Below are 25,928 nucleotides of genomic sequence, written 5' to 3'. Positions count from 1 at the left end.
TAGACCAATGAAGTTACGCTACTGGTGTGAGTGGTAAGTATCAGATACGCAGATAGCCTGGGAACAAAGGGTGTGAATTAGGTTTGTGAATGTTAACAGAGAAACCAAACCTCTGAGTTCCTGGGTAAGCCTGGACTTGTTGCGATGGCTCTCTGCAGTTCTAGGTGTAGGCAACTGATCCATACTTTCAAGGTTTGAAGTCCAAAGTGGAAACAGGCACACTTCATACGGGCATGGTTGAAGGTGTGTTGTAACGCTTTTACTGGATGAACTGAATTTATTTCTTAGATAGTGTGGAGTAGTTACTGAGCAATGAAAAGCACTGAAGCCTAAAACAGCTACAAGTTGATCTGTAATAGTACCATAAAAAAGAATAGGAAGGCCAAGGCTGCGTATGAGAAAACATTGGCTAAGAGAGCAAAGAATGGGGACAAGAAATTTTTCATGTACAGTAAACCCCCGCTATTCGCGGTATCTGTATTCGCGGTTTCGCGTATTCGCGATCGCCGATTTAATATAAAATGAAACCTAAAAAAATGTGAATTTTAAAGCGCCGTGAATATTTTCCGCCATAAAAAACATGGGCGTTGCTAAAATTATCTTTCCCGGTCAAAACAGCGCTCAGTGGGGGATGGGGTGACAAAATCGCGAGCGTGGATGTTTCTCGCTAATCCTTGTTCAGTATGTGTTATGCGTTTGTCATGGAAGGTTTCGTCGTTTGCTTTTAATTGATATGTTTATAAATTGAATAAATTTATAAATTGATAAATTGATATGCTTTCAAAAGTGATAAATCTACCGTTTTGCAGTGTAAAACAGACTTTTTCGAGTGTGTTAACGGAAGAAAGTGACTTTATTGTGGACAAGTTCTTTCTAACCCCTACAAAAATATGGCTACGAATAAAAAGAGAAATGTGAAAATATCAAAGAAGGTGATGACATTAGCGAATAAAATTGAGTTATTAGATAAAATTTCTAATGGTGAAAGTGTCTCCTCAGTGGCAAAACATTATAAAATCAATGAGTGAACAGTACGATCAATCAAGAAATCGGAAGAAAAATCCGTCGTAGTGTGTCCGTGAAAACGCGCTAATTGCTTCAAAAATTTGCTCTGTAACTCGTGATGTTAAATTAGAAAAAATGGAAAAAGCTTTAAATCTGTGGATAGAAGACCGAACTCAAAATAAGATTCCGTTGAGTTCACTCATCATTCGCGAAAAGGCAAAACTCCTTTATCAACACCTTAGCGAAACTGGTGATAGCAGTGCGGGATAAGTTTTTTTTTGCTAGCAAAGGCGCTGGTTTGAAATTTCTAATAAATATTACATTTAATATTAAATTGTTTCTTGTTTTCATTTCGATGCCATATGCTTGCATTTCACTATGTACATAATCATATTATGAAGGTACATATAATACACACATATACAAAATTTTAGACTAGTTTTTCTTATATATTTCATACTTTGGAACGGAACCCCTTTATTACTATGGGAGCCATAACTCAGTATTCGCGTTTTCGGTATTCGCGACATTTCTCAGGAACGTAACCCCCGCGAATAGCGGGGGTTTACTGTATGTGAATACATGAAAAATTTCAGATCAGACCCTTACTGAATAGGTACGTAGACCTGAATTGAATAGGTACGTTGCATCAGTCTTTACTGAGGAAAGATCCTTCACTGAGAAGAGGCTTTCGTAATTATGGATGGTTATTTATTAGAAAAACTTTTGAGCATAAAGGCAAGTAAGACTCCTGGAGTTTATGGCATATACCTGGTAGTTTTGAAGAAGATCACCTGGGAGTGTATTAAACCATTGGGATTAATTATGAAGTTATTTGGGAAAGATTCCTTTTGATTGGAGAAGTGGAAACCTATCGCCACAACGTAAAGGCAGTTCTCAGAATGGAGTTGGTAACTACAGACTGGTTAGTCTGACTTCAGTGGTAGGAAAAATCTTAGAGATAATGATTAAGACTGCAATTCAGGGACATTTAGATAGATATGGCATTATGAAGGATACACAAGATGATTTTGTTAAGGGAAAGTCATCTTTACTAACTCAGTAGGCTATTTTGACACAGTTACTCATGAGCTGGATATAGTGAAAAATTTCAACAGATTTATTTGGATTTTAGGAAAGCATTTACCTGGTCCCTCATAAGAGATTGCTGCGTAACCTTGAACAGGTTGGGATTATTGATAAGTTTCTAAGATGGATTGCTGAGTAGCTGAGGGACAGAAGGCAGAGAGTTGTGATTAATGGATATTCTTCAGATTAGTAGAACATCAGGATTGGGCTCCAGATTTGTTTTTGGATCACTGTTGTTTCTCATTTTCATAAATGACATTGATGAAGGGATAGAAGGCGTGATGTAAAAATTTGAAGACTGTAAAGATTGGTTGAGTTGTTAATGATCAGTGCCAAGCAATGCTCCTTCAGGATGACTTGAACAAGCTTTAGGAATGGTCAGAAAAGTGGCAGCTATGTTTTAATGCAGCAAAATGCAAGATCTTGTGTTTTGCTGCATTCAAAGCAACCCCAAAATAAATTATACACTTGACGAGGTTGAATTAAAATCAGTAGAATTAGACAAGGATCTGCAAGTTACGATACAGGCAGATGTGAAGTTTTCTGAATGGTACTAGCCAAGAAAGCCAGTGGTGTCCTATCGATGATTTATTGAATATTATTCTGTAGAAATAGGGAGGTCATAATCCAACTGTATAAGGCAATTGTAAGACAGTGTTTAAAATACTGTGTTCAGGTATATAGTTCTCATCTGAAAAAAAGGCATTGAACTTCTTCAAAGGGCCAAAGAAGAACAACTGGAATGGTGAGATCAGCAAAACGATGACTGTGCAAGGAAAGAAAATTATGTGAGCTACAGAGCTTGGCAACCAGGCATCTCAGAGGTGACCAGATTGAGGTTTATAAAGTTGTGAGAGGGATTAGTAAAATGAAATGGAAGTGGAATTTTTGCTGTTATAAAGAATTTCAGAACTATGGGCCATGAATTCAAATTTATAAGGGTTGAAGTTTAGACTAGATTATAAGATGTTTTCTTTTAGCAGAGATTCGTAATTGCTGGAACGAGCTGCCCTCGCAGCTAGTTGAGGCTGGCAGTTTGAATATAAGTTCAAAGGTCAACTGGATAGTTACCTGTATGAGGAGAGAAGCGTGTAATTTGTATGTTATCTGCTTGGTGTTTTTTTTTTTTTTTTTTTTTTTTACCCCCAGTGCAGCAAAAGCCTGTGGCTTCCTTGCACTATATGGTGAATACTATTATTTTTGATTGTAGTTTATGTAGTTTTTATTTGGTAATTTCATAGGTGAAACAGGTACTTTCCATATCTTTGTCTTGCATTTATTAGTTGGCCCATTTTGATCTTTAACAGAAATATCTCTACACAGATGTGTATTACTTTTTTCTTTATGTTATTAAAACTTGGTTTTAAATTAAGTATTCAATATGAGTGATTAATTAATTTTTTCTGAACAGGGCAAACCACATACACTAGTGTGGGCTAAATTGAAAGGTTTCCCATTTTGGCCTGCAAAAGTAAGTATTACATTAACTATATTCAAATTTTTTCTCTTTATACCAAGGTTTTTTTTTCCCCTTTTTTATCCTGATTTTTATCCTCTGCTGGATTATTAGTTCTTTGAAATTTAATTGAAAATAAAATTGTTTTTATTAGTAAATGATGCTATGAAGCATGCTTATATGCAGTCAGCCAAATAAAAAAAATTGTAACTGCCCCCTCTAATAATTTGTCAAATTCATCTTTAAATTTTTTCGAACAATCCACTTCCATAACACCAAATGGAAGATGTATTGTTTTCAAATTTATAGTGAAAATATCATCCAGATGTTTAGAATATCTATGAAAACCCTCATAAATAACTAATTTTTCACTAGACCAAAATCTGGTATCTTATTCTGCTATTTGTTACAATGATTGATTGCATTAGTTTGAAATTTTGTATTTACATGAAGATATCAGAAAATTAATTAAAGCATTTTAAATGTGAACGATAGTATGATTTCCTATATTATTTATCATTTTTTCATGTAGTGAGTGTTTTACAAGATATATTTTTGTGTAGAGTTCATTATTGAAGTTGACAATCTGACAGAAGATCAAAAACATAATGTCAATAATGTAAATTTTATAGCGTAATATACAGGGTGATTCAAAAGTTAGTAAACAATTAAAGAATCGGTATTTCAGTGAATTTTCGACGCATGGTAACGAGATTAGTGCAGAAATGCATAGAAATTATATGGGTTTTTTCCCGAAAGAATGTCCAAATATGTCCACCAGGTGGCGCTCGATCTGTAACACCATAAAGCACCTCATTATAGTAAATATTCAGTATAGCGGCCTTCGTTGTCAAGCACTGCCTGAAGACAATTAATGGTGTTATAGATAGTATGAAACAGCATTTCTGGAGGTATTGATACCTGCCATCGTATAGAGTCTTTTAGCATTGCCAACGACATTGGGTGATCTCTGTAAATCTGTGACTTCAGGTAGCCCCATAACCAAAAATCACAGGGCGTCAGGTCTGGAGACCTTGGTGGCCATTCATACTAAAAGTGATGGCTTGATTCTCTCCAAACGCTGAGAGTAACAGTTGTTTCACAAGAGAAGCAATATGGGGGTGGTGCTTTATCCTGCACGAATGTCACAACATCTAAAGCTTGCATTTTAAGGTGTTCCATAATTCAAATGTACAGTCGGATCTCTATATAACAAAATCAATTGTTTGCCTGACAAAATTCGTTAAAGAGAAATTTTGTTATAAAGAAATATGACCTTTTCAATGATGAAAAATACTGTAATTCAACATTCAGAAATAAAGTGAAGGATGGGAAATAAATCAGAAATAAGTGTGAATGAATAAATTTTCTAACATTTTAAAAGAATTAATTTATTAATACATTAGCATTAGTAGAGGCATATGATGTAAGAAAGCAAGTTTATGCAGCATCAGCCACCAAAAAAAAAAAAAAAAAAACCTTCCCATTTTATCCATCCATTTGTTCCAAATGCTTGTCCACTTCCTTGAATTTATTTAAGCTATCAACTTCCACCATGACAGATGGAAGTTTGTTCCAGCAATCAACTACCTGCTGACTAAAGGAAAATTTCCGCACATCTATTCTACTACTGTCTTTCCTCAATTTCAGTTTATGCTCCCTCAGGTTTGTAATCTGAGCAAGAGAAAGCATCCCATCAGCATTGAGCCTGCTCAATCCATTCAAGGATTGAGAGAAACCTTGTATCAATGATTGATACGCCTCAGTTAGATCACCTCACAGGTGCCTGGTCTCCAGATGCTGCAGTTTGCTGAACTTAAGCCTTTCTTTGTAAGAACACCCCTTTGTTCCCCTCACCAATCTTGTTACCCTTCTCTGTACTCATTCTAGCAACTCTATTTTTCCTAAAATGAGGCTTCCATACACAGTACTCAAGGTGTGGCCTGACCATTGCTTCATACAAGTGAAGGAACCACTAGGTGGCAGTGATCACAGTGTACTGATGTGGGATTTACTTAAAGATATAATTACCATCAGGGGATAAAGGAAAGGGTTTTTGCTTCCGTAAAGGTGAGTACAGTGGTCTCAGATAGTTTTTAAATTCTGTACAGTGGGATTAACTGACGATGTTACCAACAGTAACTTCTAAGTGGGAAGCATTCAAGGAATTAATCGTGGATGTTACTAAAAGTTTCATACCTATTAAGAAATATTGTTCAAGGTTTAGGCCTAAATGGTTATCAAATGAACTAATGAGACTCGTAACAGAGAAAAAAAATGCATGGGATGCATATAAATTATCAAGCGACTCAGAAGCCTATGGCAGATATAAGCTAGTCTGTAATCAGGTCACAAAGGAGGTTAGGCAGGTGAAGGCAGATTACGAGAAATCTTTGGCAAAAGATACTAAGAAAAACAGCAAGGATTTCTTTACTTATATAAACTCTAAAAGGAAGGGGATGAATCTGATTGGTCCACTTGATATCGATAGTTCGACTGTTGATGATCCTGCTCAGATAGCAAACAAACTGAATGAATATTTTGCATCTACATTCACACATGAGGAGTTATTAAGGTTTGAGACTGGCAGAAGGTTATCAAATTGTAGCAGGGTGCTTAATGATTTTGTAATAACTGAGAGCAAAGTGGAGGAGAAATTGTTGAAGATAAACATAAGAATGGCACCTGGGGTGGATGGGATCTATCCAGTTATATTAAAGGAGGCGGCAAAGCAACTAAGTAAGCCCTTAGCTGTAATTATGAAAGCATCCTTGGACTCAGGGGAGGTCCCCACGGACTGGAGATGTGCAAATGTATCCCCAATTCACAAAGGGGGATTGAAGGGTGACAATAATAATTACAGACCAGTTAGTTTAACTTCTGTTCCGGGTAAAATAATGGAGTCACCGGTTAAGGATGCATTGCAGGATCATCTAGACAAGACTGCAGCAATAATTCAGACACAGCATGGGTTTGTTAAGGGAAAGTCTTGTCTGACAAATTTGATAGAATATTATGATGTGGTTACAAAGGAACTGGATGCAAAAAATAATTTTGATATCATATATTTGGATTTCAGGAAAGCTTTTGACACTGTTGCGCATGGAAGACTACTGTACAAATTGGAGAAGAATGGTATTAAGGGTAAGTTGATACAATGGATAAAAGGATGGTTGAGTGGGAGAAGACAGAGGGTGGTAATCACTGGGTGCTGCTCTTCGTGGACTAATGTTATTAGTGGAGTCCCACAGGGTTCGGTGTTGGGTCCTCTGTTGTTTTGTATATTTATCAATGATATTGATGAAGGTATGTCAGGCTTAGTGTCCAAGTTTGCAGATGATGCAAAGATTTGCAGGGTTGTTAATGGCAGTGTGCTACTGCAACAGGATCCAAATAAGTTGGGAAAATGGGCTGAGAAGTGACAACTGAAGTTTAACATTGACAAATGCAAAGTATTGCATATGGGTAGAAGTAACCCCAGAGAAACGTACCAACTGTGTGGTTCTACACTTAAGGTGGTAGAAAAGGAAAATGCCCTTGGAGTAAATGTACAGTCAGATATGAAGTTTTCTGAGCAATGCAGGCAGGCTGCCAGGGCGGGTCATGGGGTCTTTTCACTGATATATAGGAATTTTGCTAGCAGGGAAAAGGAGGTGATTGCCCCTCCGGCAATGGTCAGGCCACATCTTGAGTACTGTGTACAGGTCTGGAGGCCTCATTTTAGGAAGGATGTAGATTTCCTTGAGCGTGTACAGAGAAGGGGAACAAGATTGGTGAGGGAAATGAAGGGATCCTCTTACCAAGAGAGGCTTAAATTCTGCAAATTGCAGTGGCTGGAGACTAGGCACCTGCACGTTGATCTGATTGAGGTGTATAAGGCCTTGAATGGATTGAGCATGCTGAATTCTGATGGGATCCTTGCATTTGTTCAGAAAAGACAGATACAGAATAGATGTGCGGAAATTTGCCTTTAGCCAGCGGGTGATTGGTTAATTGCTGGAACACACTTCCATCTGTCGTTGTGGAAGTTGATAGGTTAAATAAATTTAAGGAGGAACTGGACAGGCATTTGGAGGGAATGGTGTGATTTTTTTTTTTTTTTTTTTTGTCTGATGCTGCATAAGCTCATACACTTGCTTTCTTTCTTGCATCACATGCCACTACTACTACTACCTCATTATCTCTGCTATCAAAATTCCTGTATATTTAGTATTGGTATTAGTAATGGCCACATGGTGCAAGAAAGCCTATGGCTTATGCTGCACCAGCCAAAAAAAAAAAAAAAAATCTGAACAAAACAATGATAAAAACAAAAAAAAATAATAATAATTAATAAAAAAAAGGAAATTAAACCTATCATCCTATGTGCTTCCCTTACCCGAAAGTACTATCCAGATGACCTTTGAATTTCCTCAAACTGTCGGCCTCTACCACTCATGAAGGCAACTTATTCCAGTAATTTATAACTCGCTGGATAAAATAAACTTCCTGCAGTCCAATCTAAACATTTCCCCCGTAACTTGAATTTATGTCCCCTAGTTCTAGCATCATTTATAATCTTGAAAATTTTGTCCTTATTCATTTTACTGATGCCTCTCAGAGCCTTAAACACCTCAATCACTCAATCAAATCTCCTCTTATGTGTCTAGTTTCCAAACTCTGCAACCCACATGTTCGAAGTCTTTCTTCATAAGGATGCCCTTTTGCCGATCTCACCAGGCGAGTTACCCTTCTTTGCACCCTTTCAAGAAGCTCGATGTCTTTCTTTAGGTGTGGTCACCATACTTGAACACAGTATTTCGAGTGTGGTCTGACATAAGCCTTATATAATGGGATTATCACGTCCCTATCTCTACTTGCAAAAGTTCGATAGATCATCGATAGGACACCATGGGCCTTCCTTGCAACCTGTTTACAATGCTCAGAGAATTTCATGTCTGACCGTATCATAACACCCAAGTCCCCTTCCTCCAGTACTGGGTTTAGTTGAACTCCACCAAGTGAATAAGTTTTTTTGGGATTACTGTTTCCCAGGTGTAATACCTTACTTACACTTTGTTGGATTAAAGCACAGCTGCCATTTTTCTGACCATTCCTGAAGTCTATCTAGGTCTCTCTGAAGAAGCTCAGCTTGACAGTGATCATTAACTACTCTACCAATTTTAACATCATCTGCAAATTTAGACATCACGCCCTCTATCCCTTCATCAATGTCGTTTATGAAAATTAAAAACAACAGTGGTCCTAATACTGATCCTTGGGGAACCCCACTTCTTACATCAACCCAATCTGAGGAATAGCCATTTATCACAACCCTCTGCTCCTGCCCTGAAACCATCCTTCTATCCATCTAAGGATTTTCCCAGTGATTCCAACCTGTTGCAGCTTATAAAGCAACCGCTCATGTGGGACCGAGTCAAAAGCTTTGCTGAAATCTAAATAAACAATGTCGAAATTATTCCGTAAATCCAGCTCGTGAGTGACCCTTTCGAAATAGCGAACCAGATTTGTTAAACATGATTTTCCCTTTACAAAACCATGCTGAGTATCCTTGAGAATTTCAATTTGATCCAAATGATCCTGAATTCCATCCTTGATCATTGCCTCCATGATTTTCCCTACTACTGAAGTCAGACTGACAGGTCGATAATTTCCAACTTCACTTTTAGAGCCACCCTTATGTATGGGAGATACACTTGAACTTTTCCAATCCAAGGGAATCTCCCCAGAGTCTAATGATGCTCGCATAATTAGCCTCAATGGTTCAATGCACTCACTTGTCGCCTCTCTTAAGATTATAGGGTATATTCCATCAACTCCAGGAGCCTTACTGGTCTGTAGGCTCGAAAGTTTTTTCGTTAAATAATCTTGCGAAATTTCAATATCATTAATTACATATTTTTTAACTTCGCTCCCACAATTTCCCTTTGCCACAAAAGGCTTTTCATTTGTAAATATCGATGCAAAATAACTGTTGAGTTCATCTGCAACGGCAGCTGGTGTTATTACTATCCCCTTTCCCTTACGTAAAGGTCCGATCTGGTTTGTCCTGCTCTTCTTGTCATTTATGTATGTGAAGAATTCTTTATCCCCCCTCTTTGCTCAGTTTGCTAGTGATTTTTCATAAACTGCCTTTGCCTGTCGAACCTTTTCTGTGGCTCTATTACACATCACCTTATAGCTGTTATAGGCTTCAGTACTTTTTATTGCTGTTTAACCTTTCCATGCCACCTTTTTCTGCTCAAGTAATGTGGCAACTTCACTATTCATCCAACTTGGAACCCTCCTCATGGAGTATTTTTTTTTTTAATGGTATATACTCATTCAAGGCATCTGTGATTAATGTTTTAAAAGCGTACCTCAGTTCAAATGTATTCATTCTCTGCGCGATATCTACTCAGTTAATAGAGGTCATGTAGTACCTTAAGGCATCGTAATTTTCTTTTCTGAAATTAAAACCCATTCCTTTTGCCTTTTACTTCTGCTACCTCTCTCGTCATCATCCACCGTAGAACTCCGTGATCACTTCCTGCCACTGGTTCCTGTACTGTCAGCCCTGTTATGTCATCTGATTCATGTGTGATGATGAGGTCTAGGGTATTCTTTTCTCTAGTTCTTTCCCTGACATGTTGATACAAATAACAGTCATCTAGTTGATTTAAGAATTTTGCTCCCCATGTAGAGTTTCCTTCCCATTTACTCCAATCAATTAGAGGCAAATTGAAATCACCCATAATAAGACATTGACGCTTACTTGCCCATTCCATTTGCATATAGAGGCTTTTGTCATAATCTTCACAATCACCTGGTCTGTAGATTACTCCTACTCGCATTATACCTTTGTTTCCAACTATCTCACACCATACAGACTCTATACTAGCATGTGAAATGTCTGAATCTGCGAAAGCTATCGTTGCACTCAGGCTGCTTCTGATAAGAAGCATTACCCCACCACCCCTTCTATCTAACCTATTCTTCCTAAATATATTATACAAGCTGTACTGAAACTCATCATCCCCAGTTTCCGAGTGGCACCACGTCTCTGTAAGCCCTATTATGTCCGCGTTACTTGTTTTAACCAGCAGTTCGAATTCGCTCATTTTATTGACGACACTTCTAATGTTACTGTATAAACAATTAAGATTTACTGTTCTTGTATATTTAACAACCCTAACACAACCCTTGAAGTTTTTTAGGCTCTCTTCCCTGATATTAGCTATCCGCTCACGTGAAACGTCTTTGCCCCCAGAACATCTAGATAATACATCCAGTTGGGGTAACAGATAAGAACTCTTAAGGTATGTGCAAGAGTTATATTGACCAATATTATCAGATAAACGCGTGTCAGTATTACCCACATCCCCCCTAACTAGGAGTTTCCCTGAACCTTTAAGGTATCCTCAATAATACTGGCAAAAACTTTTGCACTGCCTTTGTTTAAGTGTATCCCGTCTCTACAAAACAAATTCCTTCTACCATATATCATTGACAAGACCCCACGACCTACTCTGGCAGTCTGTCTGACTGCTCAGAAAACTTCATATCTGACTGCACAATTACCCCCAGGTCTTTTTCAGTCTCTACTACCCTGAGTGTAACACCACCCAGTTGGTACATTTCTCTGGGGTTACTGCTATCCATATGCAGTACTTTGCATTTGCCAGTGTTAAACTTCTTTTGAAACTTCAGTTTTAAACTTCAATTGCCACTTCTCAGCCCATCTGCCCAACTTTTCCAGGTCCTGTTGTTGCAGCATTCTGTCCATACCTATGAAGAAATTGCTACTTACACGATGTGTACAATATATTAATATACTTTTAAGAATTATTTCGTAAAATATTTGGTTATATTCGTTGTACACTGCAATTTACTTTATATCGTTCATGAAAATATTCTCATTTGCTTAAATGATCAAATATTTTCTGGCCCATTTTCTTCACTTTGAAAAGTTTCAAATGCCACCAACGTTTCATGTTTGGAAGGTTTAATATTGCCCTCATTTTCATTTAACTCATCGTTAATATTGTCATTAGTTCTTTGAATTCTCACCAAAATGTTAGTCACTTTGATATTCAGCTATATAACATCATTATCAACTCCTTAAAATTTGTCAAGAACAGTTTCTCCATTGATGAAACATCTCTCTTGGAGTTCCTTCCAGTATAGTTCATCCCTCTCATTGTTGTTAATTGGCATTTCATCCGCTTTTGTGAAACAATTCTTAATCATTGTCTCTGTCACATCTTGACTTCACACTTTTGCCAACTCCGATATGCACATCCATAAATTTATAACAGAATCTATAAGTTGGTTTGTTTCTATTCTCAGTATACTTTTTTTTTTATTTAGTATGTGCCTTCGGTAGTGAATTTTCAAATTCTTGAATGATCCATTGGCTGCAGTTTAGACAAGGTATTCGGTGGGAAGAAAACAAGCTTTGCACTTTCAAAATTACCGAGTGAAGGTTGGCGGGGCAGTTTGTTGGCAATCAACACAAGTTTTCTGTTTTCTTTAATCAGCTTTCTGTTAAAATTTAACAGCCACTGTTCAAAAATTTCACTTGTCATCTAAGATTTTTTGTTTTAGTTGTAGTACCATTCTGACTTTACTCCTTTGAAACATCGGGGTTGTTTACTTTTGCCTGTCACCAAAATCTTCAGTTTTTCATTACTAGCCATATTTGTGCCAAACAAGACTGCAGTTCTCTTCTTGCTGTTTTTGCCACCTAAACATTTATCACCTTTAAAAGTGAGTGTCTTGTTCGGCAAACATTTAAAAAGTAGACCTGCTTCATCAACGTTGAATATATCTTTGGGTTCGTAGTCCCCCATAATTTTTTTCAAAACTGTTTCTTTCTAATGGGTACTGTCTTTTTTGATTACAGCTCCACTTTCACTAGAAATAACTTTTTTGAATAAGCCATGGCACTTAAATTTTCCAGCCAATTAGAACTGGCTTTATGCCCCATAAAAGATGCATACACCATAGCCTTTCCTTTTATTAATGTCCCTGATATCGGCATGTTTTCGTCTTGAATCAATCTACATCTTCATAAGGGCATAATTTTGCATGCTTATGACTGGGGGGCACCTCTGTAGCCAGGTGGGCAGGAGCCGCAGTGCGTAGCACATGCTTCTTGATTAGACCGGGGTTCGAGCCCATGACCACCAAATATGGAGGATGCAGAAAGGTCAGGGAATGACTACTGCATATCCCCAGAGCAATATGGCCTTAGTTGCTAATGCTCCTAAAAACCAAATAACAACAGCTTATGACTTGGTTCCATTTCATCAAACAGTTTGAGAATTGAAAACAGTTTTTCAGAATGGTTGACACACTGCTGTCAGGGATCATAAATTTTAAAATAATTTCTTTCTTTCTTTTTTTGTAACTCCCTGATCTATGCTATTAAACATTTCCACTTTTTTCAATACATTCCAAGATTTCATCTTAGACTTGTAAGTTTTGTATTAGGGACCACTTGTACCTACCATGTAAACAACAACAGGTGAAAGTTAGTGAAAATGTGGATGACTTATTTCTGCGAAACAGCAGATGAATTTCCAGAATAAAGGAAAATCACTCTTTCCTAATTTTCTAATAGGATGCTTACGGTATAAAACAGGTTGACTAGAACCTTTGTCTGTGTTGGGAATATGCCTTAATCTTTGCCAATGGCTGTGGATACATATAGCAGTTGACCACTGTGACTTCTTGGTACAGTAGAGGCACTTGAATAGGTTTTACGGGTTCCAAAATTGCGGAATGTTTTAGCTCTTATTTCATGCTCTTCAGAATTAATCCATTAGCTCTTAAAAGCTGAAGGAATTAATTCTTAATCCTTTTAGCTCTTAATTTCCGCTTTCTGCAGCATCATCTTTATTGCCTAAAGGCTAGAGGTGCGAGCAATGCTTACCCAGGTCTCTTGAAATCAGTTTGTTATATGGAAATCTTCTTTGTTATCCAGAAACTATTTTCAATGTAATGACCAAGCGGAAATCAAAAAAAGTTTGCTAAATAGAAATTGTTGCTATATGGAAATTCATTAAGGAGAGATCCGGCTGTATTTGCCCGCTCTCCTCAATCTGCCAAATTAATAAATGCCATAAATATAATAAATATTTATGGCATTTATGTTTATGGCAAATGCCATATAATAAATGAACCTTAAACTGTCATAGTCCCATCTTCTGAAATTAAAAGCTGTGCATTTACCTCTAACTGCTGTAACAACTTTCTTCATCATTCCAACTAATGATTGCGTGCTCACTATTGTTAATAGTTCCTGTTCCTGAGCTCTGTGATGTCATCTGTGATGTTCATGAGTAATTTTCAGGTGAAGAATATTCTTATCCCTAGTATTTTCTCTAACATGCTCGTACAAATAATAATCATCTAGTTTATTTTAAAATATTTTTCCTCATTTTGATTTCCTTCACACTTATTCCAATGAATCTGAGGCAGATTGAAGTCATCCATATTAAGACATTTGCTTGCCCAGTCCATCTACATGTAAAGACTCTGATCACAATCTTCAGGCCTGTAGATTACTTCCACTCTCATTATACCTTTGCTTCTGATTAGCTCACGCTACACAGATTCTATGCTGGCAGAGTAACTTCAGACTCAACAAAAGTGCTTTTCGTGTTCAGGCTGCATTTCATAAGGAGTGTGACTGCACCGCCCCTTCTATCTTCCCTAAATACATTATTCATAGTGTAGTGGAACTTGTCATCCCCAATTTCTGGGTGGCACCAGATTTCTGTTAGCCCTATTACGTCAGCTTTAGTTATCCTAACCAGGAGTTCAAATTCAGCCCTTTTATTGACAACACTCCTGACATATCCCCTAAAGTTATTTAGGCTTGTTTCTCTAAGCTTTATTAGCATTAGCAGAGGCATTTGATGCAAGAAAGCAAGCTTATGCAGCATCAGCCAAAAAAAAAAAAAAAAAACCCACTTCCACTTCACCCCTCTGTTCGTTCAAAATACCTGTCCAGCTGAGCCTTAAACTTATTTAGGCTATCAACCTCCACGACAAGGGATGGAAGTCTGTTCCACCAACCAACCACCCGCTGGCTAAAGGCAAATTTCCGCACGTCTATCCTACATCTGTCTTTCCTCAATTTCAATTTATGCCCTCTCAGGTGATTATTCTGAGCTAGAGGAAGAATCCCATCAGCATTGAGCATGCTTAAACCATTCAAGGCTTTATACACCTCTATCAGATCACCTCGCTGGTGCCTAGTCTCCAGACACTGTAATTTGCAAAACTTAAGCCTTTCTTCGTAAGAGCACCCCTTTGTTCCATTCACTAAACTTTGTTGCCCTTCTCTGTACTCGTTCCAGCAGCTCTACATCCTTCTTGAAATGAGGCCTCCAGACCTGTATACAGTATTCTAGGTGTGGCCTGACCATTGCCTTATACAAGGGAATAATCACCTCCTTATCCCTGCTGGAAAAATTCCTGTATATCATTGACAATACTCCATGAGCTACTCTTGCAGCCCGTCTGCACTGCTCAGAGAACTTCATATCTGCCTGCACAACCACCCCCAAGTCCCTTTCATTCTCTACCACTGTCAGTGTAGTACCACAGTGTTGATACGTTGCTCTGGGGTTGCTTTTTCCCATGTGTAGTACTTTACATTTGTCAATATTAAACTTCATTTGCCACCTCTCAGCCCATCTGCTCAACCTTTCCAGATCCTGTTGCAGCAGCATAGTGTCAGTAGTGTCCTTGACAACCCTGCCAACCTTTGTATCATCTGCAAACTTGGACATTAAGCTTGATATACCATCATCAATATCATTTATAAATACAGAAAACAATAATGGACCCAACACTGAGCCCTGAGGGACTCCACTAATAACATTAGTCCATGATGAGCAGTGTCCATTGATTACCACTCTCTGTCTGCTCCCCCTCAACCACCCCTTTATCCATAGCAGCAATTTGCCTCCAATGTCACACTGCTCCAATTTGTGTAGCAGTCTTCTATGTGCAACAGTATCAAAAGCCTTTCTAAGATCCAAGTATATAATATCAAAGCTATTCCCTGCATCCAGTTCTTTTGTGACTGCATCATAGTATCCAATCAAATTGGTCAGGCAAGACTTCCCCTTAACAAAACCATGCTGTGTCCGAGCTGTAACTGAAGTCTTGTCTAAATGATCCTGCAGTGCTTCTTTAACCAGTGCCTCATTAATTTTCCTGGAACAGAAGTTAAGCTTACAGGTCTATAATTACTTGTGTCAGCCTTTGATCCTCCTTTGTGAATTGGGGTCACATTTGCACATTTCCAGTCTATGGGTACCTCCCCTGAGTCCAAGGAAGCTCTCATAATTATGGCTAAGGGTTTGCTTACTTCCATTGCTGCCTCCTTTAATATAACTGGATAGATCCCATCCACCCCGGGTGCCTTTCTTGTGTTTATCTTCAACAATTTCTCCTCCACTTTACTCCCAGTTATTTCAAGATTCTATAGCTTGCTGCTAGAGTTGAATACACCTCTGGCATTCGCCTCACTGAATAACTCCTCATGTGTGAATGTCGATGCAAAATATTCATTTAGTTTGTTAGCTACCTGAGCAGGATCATCAACAGTTGACCCATCAATATCAAGTGGACCAATCTGATTCATCCCCTTCCTTCTAGAGTTTACATAAGCAAAGAACTCTTTGCTGTTTTTCTTTGCATCCCTTGCCAAGGATTTCTTGTAATCTGCCTTCACCTGCCTAACCTCCTTTGTAACTTGGTTGCATATCAACTTGTATCTATCATAGGCTTCTGTGTCATGTGTTAATTTGTAAGTATCCCATGCATTTTTCTTCTCTGCCATATGCCTCATTAGTTCATCTGACATCCATTTTGGCCTAAACCTTGAACAATATTTCTTAGTTGGTATGTAAAGCCTAGTAGCTTTCAAGATAAGTTCTTTGAATGCTTCCCATTTTGAATTTGCTGTTGGTAACATCATCAGTTGGTCTCACTGTATAGAATTTAAATACTGTCTCAGTCCATCGTAGTCGCCTTTACGGAAGCAATAACCCTTCCCTTTACCCCTAATGGTAGTTACCTCTTTGAGTAAATCCCACTTCAGCACACTGTAATCACTGCCACCTAGTGGTTCATTTATCTGCAGATTCTTAATGCATGAAGAATCACTGCTGATAATCAAATCAAGAGTATTACTCCCTCTAGTTGCCTCCCGAACATGCTGATGTAGAAAACAATCATCCAATAAATCCACGAAAGCCCTGCTAGTGTGTGAGTGACCAGCCCCCAAATTCCAGTCAATATCTGGGAAATTAAAATCTCCCATTATAAGACTCTCTGATTTACTGGCCCACTCTATTTCCCTGTACAGTTTCTTATTATACTCATCAGAGTCATTAGGCCTATAGTGCACTCCTACTCTCAATTTTGATCTCCCAATACTTATGTCACACCAAACTGACTCAACACTGCACTGTCCAGCGATGTCGACTGGCTTCACTTCCTTGGTTTTTATGTGTTTCTTAACTAATAGCATAACCCCTCCCCCCTTCCTATCCTGTCTATCCTTTCTGTAGACGTTGTACTCCCCAAATTCCAGTTCTGCATTCCTTATATCTGTGTGACACCACGTCTCTGAAATCCCAACAACATCTGCCTTTGATGTTTTGAGCAATACCTCAAATTCATTAAATTTGTTTACTAAACTCCTAGCATTGGTGTACACGCAAGTATACCTGCACCTGTTTCTATTCTTAGCTACCCTAACACAACCCATGTGTTTACTTGTACCGCAATAGCTCCCAGCAGTCCCTGAAATATCATGCATCTTGTTTTTCAGGCTTCTGTTCATTCTAATAGAAGCAGTGCAAGAATCTCTTTCACCTCTGCCAGTGGCTACTGTCAATCTATTGGTCTTTGTCTCCCCCCAAGCTAGCAGTTTTCCGACCCACCTAACACTGCCTCGATAGCATCAGCAAATATTCTTGCACCCTTTCTATTTAAGTGTATCCCATCCCTGTAGAAGCAATCTCTCCTGTTAACAAGTACAGTCCAGGCTGAAAAAAAATTCTACCCCTTGAGCCTTGCACAATCTTTCCAGGGCCGAATTGATCGACAAGGCTCTCATCATATACTCCCTCCTATCGTGTCTGGGCAGAATTGCAGATACTTTCAAATTCAAGCCTAATTCTCGGCTTTTGTTCAACAGTGACCTGTACTTGTTAAGTAATTCTGCCGGTCTCCTACTCTTAATATCATTAGTGCCAACGTGTACAACTATATCTCCTTTTGTTCCCTTAAAAGATGATATTCGCTCTACAATGTCATCAACCTTTGCCCCTGGCAGACATACCCTGGTCCTGTTCCACCTATCCTTTTTACAAAGCATGTTCCCTATTTCCCTGACAATAGTCACCAACAACTACTAGTTCCTTCGGTACCAGCAAATTCTGCCTTGGGGGTTGCCTCTGTGTCACGTGATGCCCAAGTGCAAGCTCTGGCGTTGATGTGGGCAGCTGAGAGCTTGATGGGCCCCTCAATTTAGTTTCTTCGAGGGCATTCACCCTGTCCTTCAAGCTCTCATATAGGCCCACAAGAACGCTGAGTTGTTGCCTGATATCGATACACTCCTTGCATCGCGCACACACAAAGACATCCCCCATGGCAGTATCATGTCCCGTACCCGATTGCTCTGCAAACATCAAGCAAACAGTGCATTATTTAAGGCTGTAAGTCAGAGGACAACTGCCCCCCTCAGTTCTGCTCTGAGCCACAGCACTTCCATTAGCTTGAGCCTTTTTGCTTTGCTGCTCTGGTCTGAGTCATGATTCTATTAATTTATTAATTAATTATAATTAATTATGTTATGTTTTTAATTATGTTAAATATAATTGTTACGTTTGTAATCTAAGTCGTTATATGTATTTATTTAAAAGTACAATTTAACTGCTAACGAAGTTCAACTAACGCTATCTAGTACGGTATATAACTATCGTATCACAAAGGCGGGAACTTACGAACTTTATATCTACAGACACTTAAGTATTAATTAACTTTCAAATCTCGCTGTCTCAGTTCAGAATAAACTAACGATCCTTACTAGGTCTATATGCTACTTACAGAAATAATTCAATGTAAAAAATATTCAATCAAGCGGCTAAATATGGCTAAAGAACTTCTCGTTCAGCGGAGTTGCAAACACGTGGATACCCTTACCGATACTTTTATGCAATTACAAGGCTGAGTAAAGAATAAATACACCAAATTAATCAGAAAATCACAAAATAATGTTATACTACTAAATTTAAATCAAAAGTTTTAGAAAACAATAATTTCAAATCAATAAATAAGAAAAATCCACTTAGCGGCTTTGAACACGACCGTCTCCTAGTAGCCTCGTCAGCAGACATGAAATAGAATGTCTGCTGACGAGCAGACATTCAGACATTCTTTATCATCCCACTTGTTTGAAATGTTGCTACATACAGAACATCTTGCCAACATGGTTGTTGTGGCAACAAACAAGAATCCTTGAGGTGAATGCAAGCATTACTTTGACCCATATCTTTGAGCCATATCATCAGATAAATGTAGTTCTATATTACCCTTCTCCCCCCCCCAAGTAGCAGTTCCTCTGAAGGTAAATGCAGATATATATTACTCTTCTCCCCTAACTAGCAGTTTCCCTAAACCCTTAAGGCAGTGTTTCTCAACCTGTGTGCTGTAGCACATTAGTGTGCCGCGAGTATGCTTCTATTGTGCTGCAGAAAATGCCAATAAAAAAATCCAAGTTTTATAATAAAAATTGATTAAAATGAAAAATTCATTTATTTATGCTGTGCCGATCTTAGTGCCTTCTGGCAGTCAATGTGACGTCATGTTTTGACTCCTAGTACTATATTTGTTCACCTACACTACACAAATAATAAGTGTATTATTAAATATACCCAACAGAAAAAAACTTCCCATTTATGAATATATGAGTATGGTAGTGTGCAGGGTGCCGAAAAATTTTAGCACCTTTAAAAGTGTACCACAGAATTTTCGCATCTTTAAAAGTGTGCCACTGCAATGAAAAGGTTGAGAAACACTGCTTTAAGTTATCCTCGATGATAGTGACAAAAATCTTTGCACCACCTTTGTTTAAATGAATAACATCTTTGTAAAATAAATTCTTTCTACCTATAAGTGTAGACAACATTGATAAAATTTCCCACCTAGAGTTCTCCAGATTCCCTTTAGTTTTGAGTTAATCCACAAGGCTTTCAAGCATATAAACCCTCCTATTGTGTCCAGCTGAAATGCAGACACATACATAATCTGACCTAATTCATGGCATTTTTTCAGCATGGTCCCAATCATTTGAAACTTTGCTACCCTCAGAACATCTTGCCAACATCAGTTGTTGCAGCAACAAACAGGAATTCTTGAGGTTAGTGCAAGCTTTACTTTGAGCCATATCATCAGATAAAAGTACAGGCCACGCTTATAATCCCCCCCCCCCCCAAGAGCCTTGCAGATTTGCTCAAATCTTGAGTTAATCCACAGTGCTTACAGCATATAATCCCTCCTGCCACGTCATGGGCAGAATTGCAGATACATACACATTCTGACCTAACCTGCAGCATTTTTAATGTGAAAACATCTACATTGACACCTAACAATGGAATGTAATGGAAATGCAAATGTCATCGTCAAATATTTGTAATGTTGCAATCATACTGAGGAAGTATGTTTATAGAATGGTATGGTTGTGACATAGAGGCTGTATCAGCACAATCATACTTCCTTAGTATGATGTTATAATCATACTTTCTGCAGTTACTACTGCAGGAAGTATGATTGCAACAATACAAATATTTGACCACAATATTTGTATTTCCATTACATTCCTTGGCTTGGATTTCACTAACCTTTTCCAAGCCAAGGGTGTGTTTACATTGAACATCCTTCTTGCATACAAGGGTACACATTCTTTAAGTGCTGCAGATGCCGAAATTTCAGAAGCATGGAGCACTGCCAATTAGATAATGAACCTGGTTGTGGTTGTTGCCATGTTAGTTTTTTCAGCATGGTGTTCTATATTTGTCATGTTGGGTTCATTTAATATTGTTAGTACCCACATGAATAATAAATAATGCTCTTTCCTTTGGTAACATTATCAGTTGTTGCTCCCAACAAACACATCCTGGTTCTGATCCACATGTCTTTATTATGAAATTGTTACCCATTTTCCTGACAATAGATTCTTTCAATAAAGCTAAACCACCTCAACCAGAGCAGTATGCACTTGACTGTTCTTTTCTGGGACCTCAATCGGGGTTGCATCACTTGGCAGTTCACGAGATACTTGAGTCTGTGATGAGTTCCCAGTTATTTTTTTTTCCAGGGCAATCACTCACTTCTTTAGTTCCTCAAATTTTTCTCATAATGCAACAAATTCTAACTTGACATTTGGTACTCTTTACATCGGGTGTAAAGAAAAGAATCTTCAGTTGAATTAAGTTTGTCTACTATACTGTTCTTAGAATAAATGCCACCGGCTATACTTCACCTTCCATCTCAATCTCACTCACTACTACCACTTCCCTATATCCCTATCTCCAACTTCGCCTTGCAGTTTTCCCTCTCCTTTCTATGATCTTCCAGGCTTCCCTAGACCTGGCTCCGGGGACTAGGCAGCATGAGCTAGAAGTAGAAGAGGGATCTAATGTGCCTCTTTGTGGATTAGAGGGGAACTGGCCTGGCAGTTCTTGCACCTGGATGCCAAGTCACCAGATGCTGGTAACTCAACACAACAAAACACTACAACAAACTAACAAATCATCACTAGATGACACATCGGCAAATGGTTTATATCCTGTGGTCTGAAAAAGCACATACACATTGAACAGCATTCACCATTAATGATGATCAATAGTGAGGAGAGGGTATCTCTTGGATTTGTCTGTTGTAGAACTCCACATGTCTGAGTGTGCAATGCATTGTCATTTGGGATATTGTTCTTGCATTCCCCATATTGTATTGTGGTGTCAGCTGTTGCACAGCAATCTGCCTTTGAGCTCGTGCAATGCGCTGCACCCTTCACTTACCATGAACATCCACATTGCATAATCCTTTACATTTCTGTCGGCAAGATGTCATTTTGACACCATTCTTTGTACACCGTTTCCAATATGGAAACACTTAACATATGAGCTCCCACAAACATGTCCTGTTTAAACTCTGTGATATATTTACTTCATCCCGTAACTGCGACTTTGTCACATTGACTTCACAACCAGATGCAAATTACCACTGCTCTACTGTATGAAGCTGTTTACCATTAGCATTGGGACATGATGCAAGAAAGCAAGCTTATGCAGCATCAGCAAAAAAAAAAAAAAAAACAAAAAAAAACCTCTCCCATCTCACCCCTTCGTTCGTTCCAAATACCTATCCAGCCCAGCCTTAAATTTATTTAGGCTACAACTTCCACAACAAAGGATGGAAGTCTGTTCCATCAATCAACTACCCGCTGGCTAAAAGCAAACTTCCGCACATCTATCTTACATCTGTGTTTCCTCAATTTGAATTTATGCCCTCTCTGGTGATTATACTGAGCAAGAGGAAGAATCCCATCAGCATTGAGCATGCTCAAACCATTCAAGGCTTTATACACCTCAGTCAGATCACCTTGCAGGTGTCTAGTCTCCAGACACTGTAATTGGCAAAACTTAAGCCTTTCTTCGTAAGACCAACCCTTTGTTCCATTCACTAATCTTGTTGCCCTTCTCTGTACTCGTTCCAACAGCTCTACATCCTTCTTAAAATGGGGTCTCCAGACCTGTATACAGTACTCAAGGTGTAGCCTAACGATTGCCTTATACAAGGGGATAATCACCTCCTTATCCCTGCTAGAAAAATTCATTGACAAGACACCATGAGCTACTCTTGCAGACTGTCTGCACTGCTCAGAAAACTTCATATCTGCCTGCACAATTACCCCCAGGTCCTTTTCTTTCTCTACCACTGTCAGTGTGGTACCACAGAGTTGATACGTTACTGCTTCCCATATGTAGTATACTTTACATTTGTCAATGTTAAACTTCATTTGCTGCCTCTCAGCCCATCTGCTCAACTTTTATAGATCCTGTTGCAGCAGCGTACTGTCATTACTGTCCTTAAAAACCCTGCCATCCTTATTGTCTGCAAACTTGGACATTAAGCTTGATATACCATCATCAATATCATTCATAAATACAGAAAACAACAATGGACCCAACACTGATTCCACTGGTAACATTATTCCATGATGAGCAGTGATCATTGATTACCACTCTGTCTTCTCCCACTCAACCATCCTTTTATCTATAGCAGCAGTTTGTCTCCAATGCCACACTGCTCCAATTTGTTCAGCAGTTTTCCATGTGCAACTGTATCAAAAGCCTTTCTAAGATCCAAATATATGATATCAAAGTTATTCCCTGCATCCAGTTCCTTTGTGACCCCATCATAGTATCCAATCAACTTGGTCAGGCAAGACTTTTCCTTAACAAAACCATGCTGTCTGAATTATTGCTGTAGTCTTGTCTAGATGATCCTGCAGTGCTTCTTTTACCAATGTATCCATTAATTTTCCTGGAACAGAAGTGAAACTAACAGTTCTATAATTACTTGTGTTGCCCTTTGATCCTCCTTTGTGAATTTGGGTCAGATTTGCACATCTCCAGTCCATGGGTACCTGCCTGAGTCCAAAGAAGCTCTCATAATTATGGCTAAAGGTTTGCTTACTTCCTTTGCTGCCTCCTCTAATTTAACTGGATAGATCCCATCCACCCCGGGTGCCTTTTTTATGTTTATCTTCAACAATTTCTTCTTCACTTTCCTCTCAGTTATTACAAAATCATCTAGCTCATTGCCAGAGTTCGATTTACCTCCAGCATTCCTCTCCCTAAATAACTCCATTAATTTATATGTATCCCATGCATTTTTCTTCTCTGCTATATGTCTCATTAATTCATTTGACATCCATTTAGGCCTAACCCTTGAACAATATTTCTTAGTTGGTATGTAAAGCCTAGTAGCTTTCAAGATAAGTTCTTTGAATGCTTCCCATTTTGAATTTGCTGTTGGTAACATCAGTTGGTCTCACCATATAGAAATTAAATACTGTCTCAGACCACCATAGTCGCTTTTATGAAAGCAAAAACCCTTCCCTTTACCCATGATAGTAGTTACCTCTTTGAGTAAATCCCACTTCAGCACACTGTGATCACTGCCGCCTACTGGTTCCTTTATCTGCAGATTCTTAATGCATGAAGAATCACTACTGATAATCAGATCAAGAGTATTACTCCCTCTAGTTGCCTCCCGAACATGCTGATGTAGAAAACAATCATCCAATAAATCCACAAAAGCCTTGCTAGTGTTTGAGTGACTAACCCAAAAATTCCAGTCAATATCTGGGAAATTAAAATCCCCCCATTATAAGACTCTCTGATTTACTGGCCCACTATTTCCCTGTGCAGTTTGTTATTTATACTCATCAGAGTCATTAGGCCTATAACACACTTCTATCCTCAATTTTGATCTCCCAATGCTTATGTCACACCAAACTGTCTCGACACTGCACTGTCCAGCGATGTTGACTGGCTTCACTTCCTTGGATTTTATGTGTTTCTTAACTAATAGCATATCCCCTCCTCCCTTCCTATCCTGTTTATCTTTCCTGTACACATTGAACTCCCCAAATTCCAGTTCTGCATTCTTTATATCTGTGTGACACCACTTCTCTGATATCCCAACAATATCTGCCTTTGATGTTTTGAGCAATACCTCAAATTCATCAAATTTATATACCAAACTCCTAGCATTGGTGTATACACAAGTATACATGCACCTGTTTCTATTCTTAGCTACCCTAACATAACCCATGTGTTTACTTGTACTGCAATGACACCTGGGAGTCTGAAATACCCTGCATCTTGTTTTCCAGGCTGCTTTTCATTCCCATAGAAGCAGTGCAAGAATCACTTTCACCTCTGCCAGTGGTGGCCTATTAGTCCCTGTATCCCCCCAAGCTTTTTATACTGTGTGCTGTGCACATAGTCCATTATGGATGGTCACAATTCAGTGATCACTGAGTGTATAATAGTAATAGTTAACTAAAAAAACTGATAAAAGCTGAAAAAATATTAAATCTTATAAAAAAAGATTTACCTCTTGCAATACCCTTATTTAATTAACTACCGAGAAATATATAAATGTGCAAATTTCATGGAATTAAGTTGTAACGAAGTCTTTTTTTCATTTTCATGGTTTTCTTTAACTGCTAGCTAATTAAATTTCTGCTTCTTGTTTTATAGGCTGTCAGAGTTATTGATGGAAATGTTGATGTTAGGTTCTTTGGAACACATGAAAAGTGAGTATTTGCAAGTAACGTGTATGTACACTGTATTATACCATAAATTGAATTTAAAAATGACTATTGTATGATACTCAGTACCATCATATGTGATGCAATATATGGTGCTAATAGTGTCACATATCCCACATTCTGTTGATAGAACTCTAACATAGTCAGGTGTCAGCAGATCATTAAAAAGTGTCGTACTCACATTTTTTTCTTTAAGAGTTTACGAAATAGTTTTAATAATATTAAGGAGGCTTCTACTTGCCTAACTCATTAGTGTCTTTATTGTAGACAGATTAGTTTGTTTAATGTGGTTTCTGTATCCCCTGATAATTTATTTATAATCATTCCACGGATTTTTTCTTTCCTGCCAGTAATCTCATCAGTTCATCTGACATCCATTTATATCCAAACCTTGATAATATCCCATTGTTAGCATAAAAAAGTTTAGTAGCTTCAGTAATTATTTTCCTGAATGCTTTTTATTTAAAATTTGTAGATTTTAACATCATTATTTCATCCCCTGAAAAGTATATGAAAACTAAATCACCTTCACTAAAGCAAAATCCCTTCCCTTTACCATTGACAATATGTATCTTTAAGTAAATTCCACACCACTAGGTGGCAATGATGATAATCACTGCCATCTAGCATTGTATGATCTGCCACCTAATGGATAATGGAACCACTAGGTGGCAGTGATAATAGTCACTGCCACCTAGTGGTTCCATTATCCGTGGATATTTGATGCATGCTTGATAGTAGTATAAAAAATGGTGATCCTGGGACAACATTTTACAAATGCAAAAAAATCACCCTCTCTTCCCTTAAAATTGTTCATTTTTCTAAAATAATTAGAAAATAAACTTAAAAAAATATACATAAGTATATTTTTCAAGAAATAACGTAGGTTTAAGCAAAAAGTTACTAAAAAGTCTCCTTTTTAATAAATTTATTTCTTTTTAAAATTTTTTAAACTGTTTTCTA

The 25,928-nt window shown here is 38.1% G+C and overlaps 1 protein-coding gene across 1 annotated transcript in view; it reads left to right on the top strand.

The window, feature by feature from the left end:
• Nucleotides 1-25,928, top strand: part of LOC150084467 (uncharacterized) — a 199,009-nt gene that overhangs the window by 147,343 nt on the left and 25,738 nt on the right. Inside the window, exons 9-10 of the mRNA XM_090376248.1 lie at nucleotides 3,506-3,565; nucleotides 24,895-24,950. Of these exons, the coding sequence (XP_090232374.1) occupies nucleotides 3,506-3,565; nucleotides 24,895-24,950 (116 nt within the window). The remainder of the gene's footprint in view (nucleotides 1-3,505; nucleotides 3,566-24,894; nucleotides 24,951-25,928) is intronic.

Source organism: Mastigoproctus giganteus, chromosome 6 (assembly GCF_048544385.1).
Source record: "Mastigoproctus giganteus isolate SK-2022 chromosome 6, ASM4854438v1, whole genome shotgun sequence".
Classification (NCBI taxonomy): domain Eukaryota; kingdom Metazoa; phylum Arthropoda; class Arachnida; order Uropygi; family Thelyphonidae; genus Mastigoproctus; species Mastigoproctus giganteus.
This window is presented reverse-complemented; position numbering and strand designations above follow the sequence as displayed.